This window comes from Phocoena sinus, chromosome 4, assembly GCF_008692025.1.
Source record: "Phocoena sinus isolate mPhoSin1 chromosome 4, mPhoSin1.pri, whole genome shotgun sequence".
In the NCBI taxonomy this organism is placed as follows: domain Eukaryota; kingdom Metazoa; phylum Chordata; class Mammalia; order Artiodactyla; family Phocoenidae; genus Phocoena; species Phocoena sinus.
The window spans coordinates 60,458,788-60,477,400 of NC_045766.1; the positions used below are offsets into that span (position 1 = coordinate 60,458,788).

The 18,613-nt window shown below is 42.0% G+C and overlaps 1 protein-coding gene across 5 annotated transcripts in view; it reads right to left on the minus strand.

Annotated features, from left to right (window-relative positions):
- Nucleotides 1-18,613, minus strand: part of MCF2L2 (MCF.2 cell line derived transforming sequence-like 2) — a 237,004-nt gene that overhangs the window by 39,040 nt on the left and 179,351 nt on the right. For all 5 annotated transcript variants that reach the window (XR_004349619.1, XR_004349618.1, XM_032629983.1 and 2 more), the window contains exons 18-22: nucleotides 17,851-17,920; nucleotides 11,814-11,906; nucleotides 11,031-11,123; nucleotides 8,676-8,747; nucleotides 6,340-6,465 (exon numbers count right to left, since the gene is read on the minus strand). Coding sequence is in view for 3 of the 5 variants with exons in the window: in XM_032629983.1 (XP_032485874.1) it covers nucleotides 6,340-6,465; nucleotides 8,676-8,747; nucleotides 11,031-11,123; nucleotides 11,814-11,906; nucleotides 17,851-17,920 (454 nt within the window). In the remaining 2 variants the exon portion in view is untranslated. The remainder of the gene's footprint in view (nucleotides 1-6,339; nucleotides 6,466-8,675; nucleotides 8,748-11,030; nucleotides 11,124-11,813; nucleotides 11,907-17,850; nucleotides 17,921-18,613) is intronic.

The window sequence follows — 18,613 nt, forward strand, 5'->3', positions numbered from 1 at the left end:
TGAACAAACTGTGAATACCTTTAAAAAAACGAATGACTTTATATCTGAAAGTCTAAAAACAAAAAGTTCAAGGGCAAGAAACGCGAGTCATTTCTATGGTGCTTGTGTCATATTTTCAGAGCTATTTTTCTCTTTTTGCTTTGTAAAATTTACATGTGTTAAATGTAGTGAATAAAATCCTCAGTGAGGAATAAGAGCTCCAGTCACAAGGCCTTCTCTCCTAAAAGCACGATGCTTCCGCTGCTGCATGCACAGGCTTAGCTTGACTGCACCCCAAGATAGATGGGCGATGGGTCCATGAGGACCAGTGAGGAGTTTTTCACTCTATCCACATCCTTCCTGCACCCACTCAAATGGAAACACCCCAGCCCTCAGTGATCGCTTTCTCCTTTACACCCATTCAATTTGTACAATTCAGACCTATAGAGTACAGGAAATATGTTTAGTCAAGGCAGCTGGCAAAAGTAGATGTTTAACATTTGCCACAGGAATGACTATAATCAGTTTCTATTTAAAAATGTATTTATATTTCACCCCATTTCAAAAATTAGATACATCTTATAAAAATATATACATTATAGGCAGACAGAAAATAACCAAGGAAATTAGGCTGAAGAAAAAAAATAGAGATTACAACAGTAAGATGAAGAGGATGTACATAAAACCCATACAACATAAAGCATGTAAACTTGCTGCAGACTAGACTTTGACCTTCTGGCTGGCAGTACAGAGGGAAATCTGGTGAGCTATATGACTCATTATGTCCGAAGACATACCCAAACCAGTTGTTAAGGGAAAGCATGGCAATTTGTTAATAAGACGTGAGAGAAATTTCTCCCATGGGTCTTCATAAAGGGTCACTGCGTCAAATACTGAGCCCACCTTCAACCGCATCCCAGAATGGATTGTAGGTAAAGCTGTTTCTAATAACACATCTGGGGAATGTGGAGGCATCATTTCATAGTACAGCTTTTAAAAGCAATTCTGAAAGAGGCCAGAAGGATGGGGGAGCGGGAGAACAAGCCCAGGTGTACACTCTGATGACCTGCAGAGCGCTGGGCGATGTGAGTTAAGGTGTCTGCCAAGGCCGTGAGCTGTAGAGGCGGAAGAGGCCACCCTAGGCAGCGACGTTTTTGTCCTTTACAGCCTCTGCACTTCTCATCCCTCCCACAGCCACAGCTGTTTGAACCTTAGTAAGCAATTGGCCAAAGGATGTGAATCCAGAGATGGGCCAGCTCCTGACTACAGAGGCCCAGTGTAAAAAAGATGTGCCAGATGGCCAATCTGATCCCTGTCTGAACTGAGGAGAACGAAGGAGGAAGCAGGAAGCAGGAAGCTTCCTGTGAGATGTAGCTGTGAGATGCTTTATGAGAGGGCTGGAGGTGGAATAAATGATAAGGAAGCAGAGCAATAAAGAAGCTAAGTCATCAGAAACTATGAGGAAGAGGAAAAGGCACCAATGGAGGGAAAGAACCAGTCAGCGGCCGGTGAGGGGAGAGGACATACCTGGCACGTATAGGCAGAGCACACAGGTGAGAACCCCAGCTCCCTCCCAGGCCAAAGCCCTAGAGTTGCTGTGGATCCTGGAATTGTTTAGTTCTCACACCCATGAGCCCTGTCCCGTCATTGTTCTGACTCTTCCTGAGGCTATATGGTTGCCTTTTCCAGTAAGCCTGTCATCATTGAAGGTTACCAGAGGGAATCACTGGGTCTTTTGAGATGAGTTGGAAGAGATGGGCTACATATCATCCAGGACATCTTGCATAAACGTTCTCAGGACCACGCTTGTGATGGGATCAGACATCTCAATGCTTGAGACCCATCCTGTGGTGGCCGAGGGCACATGCCCTGTATAGCAGTGATGAAGGACAGGTGTACATACGTTACCGTCATCCAGGACACATGCCTGTGTGGAGGCTACTCTGCCTCCAAAGGGAAGAGGGTAGGGGGATTGCTCTGAACAGGACCAAGGATGACCCTTGGCCACCTTTTCAACCATATATATCCTTTCTTTCCAGTCAGACAGGAGTTGGTCCTAAGGCCAGAGACTACATGTACAACCTCTTGTAGATACTTGTGCCCTAAAGTATGGAAGCATTTATTGGCATTTAGTGAGTGCCTGAGGGGACACAAAGCTAAATGCTCAGCACTGTGAGGAAGCTAATTCAGTGATGACCTTGAACTGGCTTGAATAGTATTTCCCAAAAAACTCATGTCCACCCAGGATCTCAGAATGTGACCTTATTTGGAAATAGGCTCTTTGCAGATGTAATTACTTAAAATGAGGTCATACTGGATAAGGGTGGGCCCTAATCCAATGACTGGTGTCCTTATAAGAAAACAAAGACACACACATAGAGAAGACAGTTAGGACGATAGGCAGAAATTGTAGTGATGCAGCTATAAGCCAAGGAAGCCAGGAAACAAGCAAGGAAGGATTCTTCTCTAGAGCCTTAGAGGAATGGGCCTGCCGACAACCTTGATTTTGGACTTCTTGCCTCCAGAACTGTGAGAGAATACATTTTTGTGTTTTTTAGCCACCTAATTTGTGGTGCTTTGTTATGGCAGCTCTAGGAAATGAATGTAGCCTCAACCAGTTTTTCCACTAGTGACATAATAGTGTGGCCATCACTTTGGTGTGTTGATGAATCTGATGGATGTGAGCTCACAGATACAACATAGGGGCTGCCCCAAAAAAATCAGCAAATGAAATGTCAGATGGTCTGCCTGATATGGGAAATGATGGCAAAATAATCTAGTAAATGCTACCATTTTCATGTGTGGACATTTTGTAGGTAAGAGCTCTGAGGTAAGAATTTCAAATGTGACTACGTCGACCAAATGAAGAATGTGACTGAGAGAGTGACCGTAGGAAAACTAGCCTCCAGAAGGAGACTTCTTTTGGGTGCCCAGGTTTTCACTCCTGGCCATGACAGCTAAAGGGACAGAGCTATATACTTCTTGCACAAAGAGGCAGGAAACATCTGGATAAGTGAATTAGCACAAAGCCTGGTCCAGAAATGAAAAGTAGAAGCTGTGGGACCGAGGGGCCTGTGATTACAACTGCCAGAAGCAAAGGGGTTCCTTCCTTTCCAGCCTAAGTACACAAATAAGTCAGCACTGGGGCCCTTTGTTCAGCATCTACCAGGTGCCAGGCATGGTGCTAGGTGCCCTATGATTTAATCCTCATTTATGCCTCACAATCACCCTTTAACATGGGTGCTGTGAAGGTGGGATGACGTACAAGGCAATGCCACTGAGTCATCAAGATTATTTACTCAGCCTTATCTCTGCAGCCAACACTATGGTAAGGAAAGTGGGAACTAAAATAGAAAATAAAATACCTGGCCCTAGCCCACAATAAATTTGCCATAAAAATAATTCCTTTATCGAATAACATAAATTTGTTTCAGAAAATAAAATATTTCATTCAACCTTTACTATTCAACCTTGGAACATGTTCCTGGCAAGTGAGGATTTAAAAGAACTCTAAATGAATCTATATTTTATGCACTAAATTGAATGGGGGGGGGACTTTTGTTTTGTGTTTTTTTGTTTTTTTTTGCTGTATGCGGGCCTCTCACTGTTGTGGCCTCTCCCGTTGTGGAGCACAGGCTCCGGATGCGCAGGCTCAGCGGCCATGGCTCATGGGCCCAGCCGCTCCACGGCATGTGGGATCCTCCCGAACCAGGGCACGTATCCAAGTCCTCTGCATCGGCAGGCGGACTCTCAACCACTGAGCCACCAGGGAAGCCCCAGGGGGGTACCCTTTTTCTTGTAAAGAGAGGGAAATAAATTACATCTCAGTGTTCCACAAAACAAATTTTCTTAAAAAATCTTTTCTTAAAACTTTTGTGATTAAATTAAACCAAGAACTAACTGAGTATACACAACAGGGAGAAAATGTAAATATCAGAAGGGCATTTTTTCTAGTTGTTTTAATTATGAATTCATCCCACCAAGTTCAATTTCTTTTCTTCACAAAACCAGGTTAATATTGGATGTCAATAGAGAAACTAAGAAGTTAAGTTCTGGATTCATCTCTACCTACAGCATGTGATGGGAAACACCTTGTGATAAAGTGCTACAAAGCTGATGCAAAGAATCTCAGAATCGTTAGATCTGAGTTAACAGTAGTTGAGTTGTTAGTAAACTCTAAACAGAATCAGATGAAGAATGTGTTGAGAGGTTGGCACCCTGGATAGGGAGTGAAGAGATCCAAGAAGTAGTCCTGGCTGATGACCACGTGATTGGGGTGAGTCAACTCTTCTTTCCATGGTCCTGTTGCTGAATCAGAAAGTTGAAAAGTCCAATGCCTGCTCTTCCATAATTCAGTAGGATTATTCAAAACTGTCAGGATACATCACCTAATGTACTAGATGTAAAGCAAGTTAAAGTCTTAGTGAAAAAGAAACCATGGACTGTATTTCAAAGGTGCAATTCTGAGGACACATGGGGAGAAAAGTTCTTTGTCTTGGTGTTAAAAAATCTCTAAAATTCTATAAACCCATTCATCTTATTTGCATGCAAACCAGCTTGGAATGAAATCAGAGTAGATTGCTATTTACTCACATTTTAATATTCTTTTCTCATAACTTCCTCTTCCTATGTTACTTACACTCAGAATAATAGCTGGGAGTTTCCTGCCCTGAGTACAGGTTCCAGGACACTCTTTTGATTCAGGGAAAGGGACATCTGATAGGGGTAGCTGACATGAGTTCAAAGATGAAAAGAAGAACAGAAAGATATTCCAAATGATTAAACAAATTGCTCTCTTGACTTTTCTTAGCCAAGGAAGGAAACAGTTATCATCAAGAAAACTATCCCCTCTGCCACACACCCCATGGTTCATGAATACCCTCTTGAATCTTGCATCAGTAGTAAGCAGAGAGCATTCTGGAGTCCCAGGGGACAGTAATAGCATCGCTGCCCAGATCTCAGCAAACCCAGTGGGGCTGTTTCTGAGATGCTGGCCAGAGGAAAACCAGGAGGGAGGGAAATCAAAAATCACAGGGTTTTTTGCCCCTAATTAATTTGTGTGGTTTGATTTCTGACAAGGAAAGAAAAGACAGGTCATTTCCTCTACCAAGACCTCAATAAACAGTATGTTAAATCCAGGTAAAAATGAAAAGGTAAAAAAGAGAAGGAAAGTGTCTGTGTGACATGTATCAACAATTCTCTGAATGCTTGATCCCTGTGTGGGAGGCAGAAGAATGGCCTCCCAAAGATGTCCATGCCCTAATTCCTGGAGCCTGAGACTAGGTCAGGTAACGTGACAAACGAATTAAGGTTGTTCACCAGCTGACTTTGAGATGGGGAGATTATCATCGATTAACTGCTTGGGCCCAACGTAATCACAAGAGCCCTTAAAGGTGGAAGAGAAAGAAGGGAAGGTCTGAGTGATGTGATGGGAGAAGAACTCAACCTCCGTTGCTGCCATTGAAGAGGGAGGAAGATGCCATGAGCAGAGGAAGTGAGTGGGTGGCCTTTGTAAACTGGAAAAGGCAGTGAGAGAGATTTTCTCCTAAAGCCTCCAGAAAGGAAGGCAGACACCTTGATTTTAGCCTAGTGAGACTATGTTGTACTCCTGATCCGTGGAACTGTAAGACAATAAATTTGCACTATTTGAAGGCACCAAGTTTGGGGTAATTTGTTATGACAATGACAGAAAATACCCCTGAGTCAAAATCTAGAGTAGCTCACAGTGAAAACCAGCTGAATATTAATTATGTCCCAGTCCCAGGGCGATCATACAGTTATAGAGGATAGTTTGCCTGGAATGCCTGGGTCTGGCCTACTTGGGATTAACTCTAATGCCAGAGTTGAGATGGCTCAACCCCCCAGCACTCTCTCTTGGGGTATTTTTCTTTAAGCACTTGGATTAAGGGATATACAAGGTCTCTTCTGGGATCTGTGATGTAAAATGGGGTTAGGTGTTCACTTAGGACCCATTTTCAAAGTAATTTTCACAGAGAAAATATAACTCAAGAGGGAAAATCTTTTAATATTTTAATGGTGCCACGAGTGAGAAAATAAATTACTCCCTCAGCACTTTCCCCTGCCCAATATGTTCTGGTCCCTGAGTTTTTGCTTTTTCCAGAGTATGGGTCAGTTTCAACATTCAGGATCCCAAGGACTACAACCCAAGATTCCTAAAAATGCTGAGGCGCTGCTTGGAATCTCGTAGCACAGCTTTGCTGACCGATTTAGGTAGCTTTCCTCCAGAGTCAAATTCCTTTCCCACAGATCAGGTCTCTAACTTTGCCACAGTATCTGCTACCTTTGTAATACTGTGCCTGCCTTTTGTGGAAATGTCCCAGCACTTGCTATGGAACATACCGGACATCCGGTGACTGCTGCCAGGTCCACAGCCAACTCACAGGACTTGATCAAATCCTCCATCATGGCCAAAGCTTGTTGTAGGTCGTCTGAGAAGGCTGAATCCTTGGTCCTCTCTGGCCCATTCTGTGGAAACCAAATGCCTTGTTGGAAATCAAAAGGTAAACCATCTACCAAGGGAAGAAGGGAAACAGGACAGAGGTAAGGAGCTATGGATCCAGCCAGCATGAAGTGACTGAGAAGGTAGGTACATCAACCTGTTTCCCTGCTCCCAAAGAATGGTAGCTAAGGATATTTGCTGGTTTAAGTACAATATATGATACACACACACACACGCACACACACAAGCAAAATCATTACACTTTCTGCACGTTGTACTAATGAAGAATGAAGTTCATAAAATCATGGACATTATATTCTGGCTATATAAGAAACATCCTGAGCTTTTGTAAAGCATGAAAACCCCAGCCCTTTTAAATAGGGTGCGCTCCCTTTTACTCCCCTACCCCCAGGGCCTATTGAAAAGTACAATCTGAGTATCATATTCCTGTATTTAATGTGACAGTCTTATTCCTGTGGGTAAAATTATACTTAAAACCTTCCCAGAGGAGGATATTTGTAAACTTTAGAGGCAAAGAATGGGCTGCTATGCAGAGGTTTACTAATGATCTATGTGTAAACACCATAACGGTGGCATCTGCCACACTGAATCTCCCCGAGCTCTGCCCTTTCTCTCTCCTCTCCTCCCCCTGCCCTTCCCATATTCTATCACCATTAAATATGCCAAAGAGGTAAGCCAACGTGATCTGCACCTCCCAAACAGCATAAAAACCCAGAATTAAGGGAAAAGCTAATTTAAGACACCAACGTTCCAATTATTACTATCGGGACACTTAGGACATGGTAGGGATGGTTTCAGCTTCAAAGTCTTTTGCTTAGGGTTTCCGTATTTTATTCACCTGCTACCTACATAGCATATTTATCTGTTATCTGCTAAATACAAACAAAAAGATTTTGGCTTCGTCCATTTTTTTTTTTTTAACACATCAACTTCTACAACAAAGAACAGAGAGCTCTTTGCTGCTCCGCATATAGCCCCACCTCTTCTTATCCTCTACTGCATGATTTAAGCAAAGGCCCGTGTATTTTCTTAACCTCTACTTAAACTATAAAGATTAGCATGTTTGGATAAGAGATATGAGTGACAGGGCTGATGAATGGAGCAGAGCATGCTGCCTCCACTGAACAACTTTCCATGGATTCTTACTTATGGTAAATGCGTTCCAGGTCCTGGTGGAAGACAACACACTCTCACCGAGTTTATTGTAACATCATTAACAAAGGATTAAAAGTTCTTACACCAGGCATCTTCCTCTTTCCTAAATACTTGAAACTCAATGTGCTTTTAGAGACTCAACAGCTACCTATTCCCTCTCCTTCCCACTAACCCTCCTCCCACAAACACGGCAGGTGGCTAGTTTTATATTGTGTGATATAGGACTCTTACAAACATTATTAAACCTCTCTAACTCAGGGTAAATTCTTACAAACATTATTAAACTCCTCTAAACCAGGCTAGCTGCATTTGCTCCAGGCTATAAAATTACTACCTGTGCCCTGAGCTTCCTTTAATCTTAAGGCATCCCCACAGCACCATCTGAGCAGAGAGGACATGCAAATGACCGCCCCTTGAGACACATGCCTCATGTTATTCTTGTTAAAACCAGAATTTTATAACAGAAAAATTGAAAAAACCCACTTCCAAGCCAAAAATTTCTTCCCAATCTGGTGTGGCCATCACTTCTTCCAAGTTTCTTCTTGGTTGTCTTAGAATTCACACACATATACACACACATTTGGAAAGGAACAGGGCATAATGTATATAGACTTACTAAGGCGTACAAAGAAGTAAATATAAATCATTCATAATCCTACCATGCAGGAAAACCACCAAAGGGATTTTATTATACTTACTTCCAGTCTTTTATGTACGCATTTTATACCTTTGCTTACTTTTGTATTCCGGTAAAACATTTTTATGTGGAAGGAAGAAGATATATTAACCACTTATCCTATTACAAATCCCCACTTTGAAATTGTCTTTATTTTTTTGTTTTTTCCTGACTATGAATTATAGGATGCATATTATTTTAGAAAATTTACACAATAAAGATCATAAACAAAAATTTACACAATAAAGATCATATACAAAAATTTACACAATAAAGATCATAAACAAAACGAAATCGCTCTTAAGTCCTTAGTCCTTAGTCCTTAAGTCCTTAGGCAAACACCATTAGCAGTTAGTACATAGAACGATATTAAATATCCAGTACCTTAGCCAAACCTCCTTCTAGATCACCTGGGTCCATCTCCAAATCCTCAGGTGACTCAAAATCCAGCAGACCCTGCATTAACCCAAAAGCTTTATTGAAAATCAAAAAGTAGAAGGCCAACTTAATTTGTTGTGCAAACAATCTCCAGCCAATGCTAAAATGAGGATGTATATAAATTTGTCTGTTTGTCACAAGTAAGAGGGAAAGAGTAAATGGTACATTCAGCGCAGCGCTCTTTCCACAAACATATAATCACATTGGATACACTATTTTGTAGCCTGCTTTTTCTCAACAACGTATCATGAACATTTTCCCATGACATTATATATTTTTTAAACACGTTTTAAAATTGTGGCAGAGTATTGCATCCTATAGCTAAATCATGATTGATTAATCCCCCCTACTGTTAAACATTTAGGTTCAATAATTTTTTACTAAAATAATAATAATCTTTATACACTTTTCTTAAGGATAAATTCCTACAAGTAGAATTGTTAATGTTAAGAGTTGTGATACATGTTTCCAAGTTCTTTAGAGAAGGACTATGTTCCCACCAGCCATAAATGAAAGCTTTTTTCACCAGCCCCTAGCCTACATGGAGTATTACCATTTAACGCTGTACCAAAACATGCTCACAGATGCCACTCTTGGAGGGAAGCAGAGGCTCATCATCCTCACTCCCAGGCTGGTGTGACGGCTCCATGTATAAAACAACAGCCGCACGTTACGTTGCAGAAGCTTCCTGGGGGTCAGCCCTGAGTGAGCTCTCTACCGCGTCACTCACTGGTTCCTCACAGCAACCTGTGCAGGAGGTTCTAGTGTCCTCACTTTACAGGCGAGAAAACCAAGGCCTGAGAGGTCCAGGCATCCCACACTGGCAGTGGCAGAGCTGGTGCAGGCAAGGCTGGGCCTGCTGATGCAAAGCTGAGAGGGTAACTAGTTCTGAGGGCAAAACGTTGGCAATAAGCTTAACTGCCCTGAGCCTCAGTTTCTTCACACTTCAGAGCCTTTTGGCACATCTGATGGTGGGGATTAAATAAGAAATACAGGTGGGTGTGAATTTTGTTTTGTATAAAACGAAATGACTTCCTCTTGGCCTCTGATGATGGGTTTAAAATTAAAGGAGCATCTGGTTTTGGTGTGGGGATGATCCAGGATTATGTTGTGACTGATGTATATTAGTTACCTGTACATTTTTTTTTTGGATCTTTGCAAAGGGAAAACTACAAGTAACAAGTTTTATATATTTAATTTAAATCTGTTACAGGTTTTCATGCTCAGGATAAACAATTTTTCAACCTTGGGCGAAAATACCTGCAACGGTTTAAGGTGACTGTGTTTTACCTTAGGACAACTGTTGCATGTCAATTTGTGTACGTGTGTGTGAAAACACTTAAAAGTTGAGTTAAAAGATGTAAATTTAAAGTTGGTTGTGTATCTAATCTGCCCCAGGTTCAGTAAGTAAACAATTCTTTTTAAAAACAAACAAACAAAAAGAAATACATGTGGGAAGATACCCAGTAAACAGCAGGGGCTGGTTTTTAAATTAAGTGAGAGTAGCCACTGGGCAAGAGCTGCTTATAAAGGTTAACTCAAAACAGACCTTGGAGGAGTGACCCAAACCTTTCCCTGAGCTCACACCTGGGGAAGCAGCTTTGACAGAGCTCCTGTCCTGTGTGTGTGTGGGGGGCGGGGGGGGGGGGGTGGCGCACGCGGGTGGGTGGTGGCGGGGTCTGGGAGTGCTCTCCTGCAGGTGTGCTGGTGTCAGAGCAAAGAAAGAAAGAACCACCTAGGGATTCAGCAAAACAAAATTATGCTGCTCTTGAGAAAAATCCTCAGTTTAAGGGCAGAGGTGGATGTCGCAAAAGAATCCAGTTTTGCCTTCTCCCCTCCATTGTTTAAATGCACGTAAAATAGTAGTTTTAGGGAAAATCACACCTCTTTCCTGAAGCTCCTTGCCCCAGCTGTAAAATGGAGCAGATGATATCTTACCTGTAGATATGTTACCGAGAATAGAGGTCTGGCTGCCTCCCCACCCTCTCAGCTGCCAGCAGTGTGGTGGCCTCCCTCTTCCCCACTTTCCTCCCAAGGACCTCTGCTCCCCCAAGCTGGGCTCTCCTTAGAGATCCATGTTCTGGCTGCATGATGGACTAGCCAGGCTCCTGGGACCCTATGATTCTTTGGTTTTATTCCTCATTGAGGAGGCTGATTTAGACCTCCTCAGAAAAAGCCTGAAATCTAGACATAGTTTCACCTTTGGAAGTCGAAGTCACAATTCTACGTGTCTAAGGAAAAGAGCACCATAGCGCCCACATCTGTTCTCCAAGCACAGGAAGCACTGTCTCATCGACTTACCTTCAACAACATTTGGTACTTCATAAGTCTCTGGCTTGGTCCTCTCAGATACTTAAAAAGAGGGAGACTGTGACCCAGCTGACGCTGGCATACCTTGAAAAGCCAAACAGAAACAACATAAAACAACGCACACACACACACAGAACAGAAGCGGCAACATTTAAATACAAGAAGTGAAATGAGCTCTTCATGGAGAGAAGGGGCAGCTGTGTCGACCAGTTTCATAATGTTATTGGCTGTTCAGTCCCTCAGGAACAGTGTGTAAAATGAGAGTAATGAGAAAGGGGATGGGCTTGGCTAGTATTTTTATAGGCAAGTAGGGATGCCGGAACATTTATTTCTTTTAGAAAGTAAGTCCATTAGGAGGGAGACAATGGGGCAGGCTTCTGAAAAGGTTGTCTTAGAATTGGGGTTTGGGGGTGGTGGAGTCTAGTCAAGGGTACATGATGGGCTTATTGATATCATTCCAGGGAACCCCAAAGTGTGACTTAATTCCACTTTTAAAACCCATCCTAGAAGAGGACCCTGGTTTTCTCACCAGGCTACAGCTGCTCATTACAGAGCTGTCCCATGGAGACTCAGGGCAGCATTGAAACTTCCAGTGTATAATTTCAAAAAAGAAGAGACTTTTAATAAACATAAATCCCAATTAATAAACATAAATCCCAATTAATGCCAAGTTCCTCTTCCTAGTTCATACTTCCAATTTCTTTACAAATTGGATGTACATAAACAGTGTCCAGGGAAAACAGTTTGTGGGAGACCTTAGAAATGCAATGTTACCCCAAAGTAGGTGCAGTCTTGACATTCTTGCCAGATTGCCCTGGCTCGGGGCAGATTCTTATGATATTTAAAATATATTTGAAGGTCTTCTTTCTGGGTGAGAAAAAGTTAGAACAAATTAACCAGGTAGCATTTTTCAGTAAGAGGACAGGATAATACAGCTTATTCATTCATTCAACAGGCCTGAGTATTTTCAATGTGTAAGGAACTGGGGATGCACAATAAATAACCTTCTGTTGGGGTGAGCGTGTGATGGCGAGATGAACACAGGGTTATAAACAACGCAGATGTGAATGGAGTGCTGTGAGAGCAGCTACAGGACTCTGGTAAATAAATAAGTAAATGCATGAACAGGAGTAGAGTTTAAACTTTATCCTTTCTCCTCTGCTCTTTATCTGGGACACCAATATCTCCCCCAGATAGTTCTGCACTGAGTAATAAAAAGGACAAAAAGTGCTCGTAGCTGATGGCCTCTCCTTTCTCTCTCCCCACTCACTCCTTTTTACAGTTATCATGATGCCAACCCTACAAATAAACCTAAGAAACAACCGAAGGATAGAAACATCCCAGAAGGAAAATGTGGCAGTTCGGACACAAACCTAAGTGGTCTGGGCAACCCCTGCCTCAGACATCACCTTCAACCTGCAGCACAAGACTCTGAGACTGGAAAAGCTACATGACTATGTCAGTGCTAGAGATCAAGAGGGATTCCAAGTGCTGTGTGACCTATATTCTCATTGCATCAAAGACTGTGTGAGGTGGGAAACACATCTGCCAATATCCCAGATAGAAAAGATACCCCCAGCCTGTGGAATCAGCTTGCCAGCTTCATCCATTCCATCAGGAGAACCTGGTCCGTCCACTCAGCTGTGCTTGCCACAGAGCCCGGGCTGCTCTGGCAGAGATGACCACGTGGCCACTTCCTTGTGGATTTCTGTGTCCCTGTCCTCTTGGTGAGGCCACTCTTGATGTCCTTCATCTGGACATGGGTTATTTTTTCCCTTACAGCTCTCACTGTGTCTATTCTACTTCTAAACACCCTGCTGTAGTGAATGATTTCCATTTCTGTAGCTCTTCCTCTCTCCCGACGGATTGTAAGTGGTCATTTCACTTCACTGCAAGGACTACAGCAACTCTGTCCTTTGCTATTCTCTCCAAGAAAAATTACACACACACACACACACACGTTTAAGAAGGCAGAGAGCCCTTGAGAAATGTTGTTCAGACTGGTTAAGAAACTAGAATAATAATTCAGAACTTAACAATAATAACTTCCTTATTCATTCACTCCAGAACTATCTGTTGAGTGCCTTTGATGTGCCAGGCACTGTGCTAAGTACATTTGTTAAACTCAATGGCTCCCAGAGTGTAGTAGCCTAGACTTGAGGAATACTCCTGCTATACTGAAGGCCAGGCTTATAAAACACTACAAATTGATTAAGGCATCTCACCCACATTTGGTTTGTCAGAGCACAAAGACATTGGCCTTTTGCTCCTAAAAGGATTCAAGGTTTCATTGCTTTCAACACTCAACACCAGAAGATTCTCAGAAGCTGGAGGAGACTGGAGATCCAGCCTTCCACCCAGGAAAACATCGCCAACAGTCGGCCACCTTTCCCTAAATCCTCCCAGCAACAGAGAGGGACCTGGTTCTCTTGGTGGATGCTGAGCTGATACCTGTGTTCCTGAAACCTTCACCCCTTGGTCCTGTGTCTGCACTTTGAGCATCACAGAACATTATATGCCTTCCAGTACTGAAACACAACTACTGACCTAAATTTGCTCTTCAGTCCAAAATTCCTTAGAGAAAGCATGTGCACTAACCAGCAGCATACAAAAGTACCTGATTCTCCTTACCTCCCTATAGAATAAATCAGGAGGCTAAAAAAATTGCTACCCCCAACCTCATATTCACACAGGAAGACATGATTTCTTATGGATTAAGAAGACTGTGGCTCAGGTTCAGTTCTTGGTTTTCTTAGCTACAAACTACTTGGTCCGAGGTCAGTTACTTAACTTTCCTTCGCTTCAGTTTCTCATCTATTAAGTGGGCTCACAATAGCAGTCAACTCCTATGGTTGTTGTGAGATTAAATGGGAAGATGTATAGAAACCTCTCAACAAATGCCCAATACATGCAGAGTACCCAACAAATGGTAGCTATTGTCAAAGCATTTTTTACTTTTGTAGAGTCCTTCTGTGTGCATTATTTTATTTGATTTCCACAACTTTACATATTGGTATTACTAAGCTTCTTGTATGCAGGAGAAAAGTGAAACTCCCAGGGTTTAAGTGACATAATTGAGGTCATGCTGATAGCAAGTGGCTCAACTTAGATAAGAAGTTTTCTGAGTCCCACCCCAGTGTTTTTTTCTATGGTACCACGTGAGATCTCAGAGCAAATGGGACTCAAAGTAAACTATTGACAAAGGGTATTCTACATGGAGGTTGGTCTCTGGGGCAGAATCTTCCTGGATACTACAAGCTATCGAATCTAATTGAAACACTTGGCTAGAGCAATATTTCAAAATTCTTTTCATGATTAGTGGAAGTCTGCAAGTATTACTGAGAAGAGGTAAACTGCTGTAGTAAATAGTGGGTGATGGGCCTGCCTTATTGGCTAACCAATACAGGTCTTTGCACAGCTGTGACAATGCCCTCAAGGATTCTCAAAGGTTAAGTAATTGTGATTTTTAATTACTTCATTTGTCTCAGAGTAATATTTTGTTCTTGGAAAGAATTTATTACCTGTATTTTGTCCCCAATATCATAAATCATATAGGATTATATGCAGGTATGTGGTCTGGATTAATGATTTCTAGGGTTCCTCCCAACATGGGAGACTATAAAAAGCTCTGTAAAACTTTAGGAGAGGAATTTTTCTAAGAAAAGATGTTTAGTTAGCAATTGCCCGACCATTTCCTCAAACTTGGCAATTTTAACTTGATAATATCCTTTTTCTTTTCCCCACAGGAATTTGGTCTTTTTCTCATTCAACAATTTCAATAAGTCTTTGCAATAATGATATAGTCAGTTATGAAATATTACTAAACTCTGCAACTAGATTTCACATTGGTGGTTTGATGAGCACAAAATTGCCAAATAGTATAAAACACAAATAATGCTATCAAAGTAAGTCAAAAAGGAAATTAATCAGATTGAATACAAAATGGTTTTTAATGTATCTTGAATTCTGTCACTGGATGAAAAACCTATGACAAGGCTGTGACGGAAAGCCCAGACAGGGCTATGCAAGGGGTCTTCTAAGTCGGTCAGAGTTCTGAGGGTTGAAGACTCTGTTTCTCCATTATGTCTAATACCTTGAAACCTGGGGATTTTTGTGTTGCTTGCTTTCAGTTTATCACAGGTACAGTAAGTCCCCATACATGTTCCGAAAGTGTGTTCGTGAGTACAATTTGTTTGTTAAGTCCAAAAAAGTTAGCTTAGGTACCCGAATAACACAATCAGCTATATAGTACTGTACTGTAATAGGTTTATAATACTTTTCACACAAATAATACATAAAAAAACCACAAAAAGTAAAGAAAAACATTTTTAATCTTACACTACAGTACCTTGAAAGTACAGTAGTACAGCACAACAGCTGGCATACAGGGGCTGGCATCGAGCGAACAGGAAAGAAGAGTTACTGACTGGAGTGGGGAGAGGGGGTGGGAGATGGTAGAGCTGAAGGATCGTCAGCAATAGGAGACGGAGGGCAAGTTCACTCACGCCTGACGTTGATGGCACAGGTTCTGGTTCCTTGCTGGATTCAATTCTATCTACCTTCTTGAAAAAACAGGTCCAGTGATTTCTGGGTAGTAGCTCTTTTTTTCTCATCATAGGTGACACGGTAGCACTGGATTGCATTCTGAACGGCTGCTGCAACCTTCGTGTACCATTCTACATTCAGGTCCTTTGCCTCAAAAACTAACAGTGCCTCCTCAGATAAAGAGAATCTTGCCATTTCCTGTGTCGTGAGTCTCTTCCATTCTTCAGTTCCTTCTTCTTCCTCTTGTCGCTCCACTCTCTCAATTATTTTCACTTTTGTTTCCATCGTTATCGCTCAGCATGTCTTTTTACTTTTTTCTTTTTAGCATCTTTATTGGAGTATAATTGCTTTAAAATTGTGTGTTAGTTTCTGCTTTATAACAAAGTGAATCAGCTATACATATACATATATCCCCGTATCTCTTCCTTTTTGCATCTCCCTCCCTCCTGCATCTCCCTCCCTCCCACACTCCCTATCCCACCCCTCTAGGTGGTCACAAAGCACCAAGCTGAACTCCCTGTGCTATGCGGCTGCTTCCCACTAGCTATCTATTTTACGTTTGGTGGTGTATATATGTCCATGCAACTCTCTCACTTTGTCCCAGCCTACTCTACCTCTCCCCATGTCCTCAAGTCCATTCTCTAGTAGGTCTGAGTCTTTATTCCCATCCTGCCTCTAAGTTCTTCATGACCATTTTTTTTTTTTTTTTTAGATTCCATATATATGTGTTAGCATACCGTATTTGTTTTTCTCTTTCTGGCTTACTTCACTCTGTATGACAGACTCTAGGTCCATCCACCTCACTACAAATAACTCCATTTCGTTTCTTTTTATGGCTGAGTAATATTCCATTGTATATATGTGCCACATCTTCTTTACCCATTCATCTGTCAATGGACATTTAGGTTGCTTCCATGTCCTGGCTATTGTAAATAGAGCTGCAATGAACATTGTGGTACATGACTCTTTTTGAATTATGGTTTTCTCAGGGTATATGCCCAGTAGTGGGATTGCTGGGTGGTATGGTAGCTCTATTTTTAGTTTTTTAAGGAATCTCCATACTGTTCTCCATAGTGGCTGTATCAATTTGCATTCCCACTAACAGTGCAAGAGGGTTCCCTTTTCTCCACACCCTCTCCATCGGTGCATCTTAGTACCAACTACATCACTGCTGCTTTTATGCTTGCTTCCAGACATCCTGGGCTTGAAATAAAGATACTGTACTACTGTACTCTATACAGTACTGTACAGTAAAGCACACAAAAGCACAACCACTTGCAGAGAAGGCATGCACGTGACAATGTACACCAGACACGTGAACTAACTTACGTTATCAGACATGTGAACGCACGTTCGCATCTTTGAAAGTTCGCAACTTGAAGGTTCGTAGGTAGGGGACTTACTGTACTGCTCTTAGACTTATCAGTCATCATTTGAGCTGTTTAAAAATGCTTAAGTTGTTTGATCTATTGTCTCAGGCTCACAGAAAGAAAACAAGCAAGAGAATGAAAGGAAGGGCCGGTTGGGAGAGAGAGAAGAAATGGGAAAAGTTTAGAAAGCAAAGGGCACCGGGCTCATCTCCAAAGGAGGAAGGAGGCACTTGGTGGGGAATGATGCCGGCTAAGGCATTTCTCTGAGCCAGCTCCCAGGGAGCACAACTGGCCCCAACAGCCAGCCTATTTATTGCCCAAAGCCAGGTGGAGAACTGGCAAGAGGGGAGAGGTCTGTGTGGTGGGAAGGGAAGCAGACAGAAATACGATGTTGTAGGACAGGAAGTTCACAAATGGGGTGCTAAGTGGAAGACAGGCTGTAGACTTAAAATTTTCTAACTTTCCTTGATGCCGTAGAAAATAAAATGGAAGAAAATATATGTTCTATAGTTTCAGTTTAGTCCTTCTTTTGAGAGTGTTACTACAACTTTAGTGAAGAATTTAAGCCTGCTGTGTGATTCTTGCCCTAAAACAGTTAGCTTAGTCATTCAGAGAAGGATCCTCTGCCTCAGGGGTCTGGGGGGCCAGTCTTCCATTTCAGGGGACTTGGCAGGAAGCCAGGCTTACAGTCATTCCCACCTAGCAGGGTGAGCTCAGTCAAACTGGACTCAGCTCACAAAGGCTGAAGTACTGCAAAGGACTCCCGCTTTGCATTCAAAAGGCAGATATAAGTTTTTAGACCGCTTGTGTTTCCATTTGCCCTTGCCATTACACAGAAAATTAAGGGCTGACTTTAATCGCATGGTTATTTTGAGTTATTGGGAGCACAGACTTACTCTCTTGAGAAAGCAACGTGCCAGAAGTTCAGGGTTTTCAGTGCATTTTTCCAATTCTTTTAGAAAAGTCCTAGGGAAAGAAAACGATAATAATGCTTTGATTTTTACATGTATGGGGTTAACAAAATTTTCTGAAGTAAAATCACATAAGGTTTTAAGAGGTGCTTAGAAAAATGCTGTTTTCCAGGCTTTACTGCTTTTGACTCATCTTCAACATGCTGATTTGGAAGAAAACAATGTATTCTGTGACATTACTAGGATTCCCTGAAACCACTCATACCAGTTCTGGTAATTCTAAGCACCAGCCACTGACAGACTGGATACACTGAAGATCCCTGCTACATGATAGTAATGTTAACAAGAACTGCTGTTGCTGCTGCTACTACAACTATCACGGAGAGCTGACTATAAATCAGGCATAAGCTAAGTGCTTTGCAAACAATATCTCATTTAATCCTCCACCAAACCTTGTAAGACAGGGTTTCATAAGTGTGAAACCTGAGGTTCAAAGAGGCTGCATAACTTCTCCAGAGAAAGCAGAAGTGGGATTTCCACTTCAGCCTTGTGTCTGACCAATGGACAACAGATGTGGTTAAGAAACAACTGTAGTTCAGTTCACCAAGCAGTCTCTTCCCTCCTATCAATTAGATGTGTGATCCTGGGGCCATTAGAGTGAGTAAAGTTAGTAAACAACTTGTGGTTTTGTCATCTGTAAAATGAAAGGGTTGGAACATGATTTCCAAAGTCCCTTCCTTCTCTCATT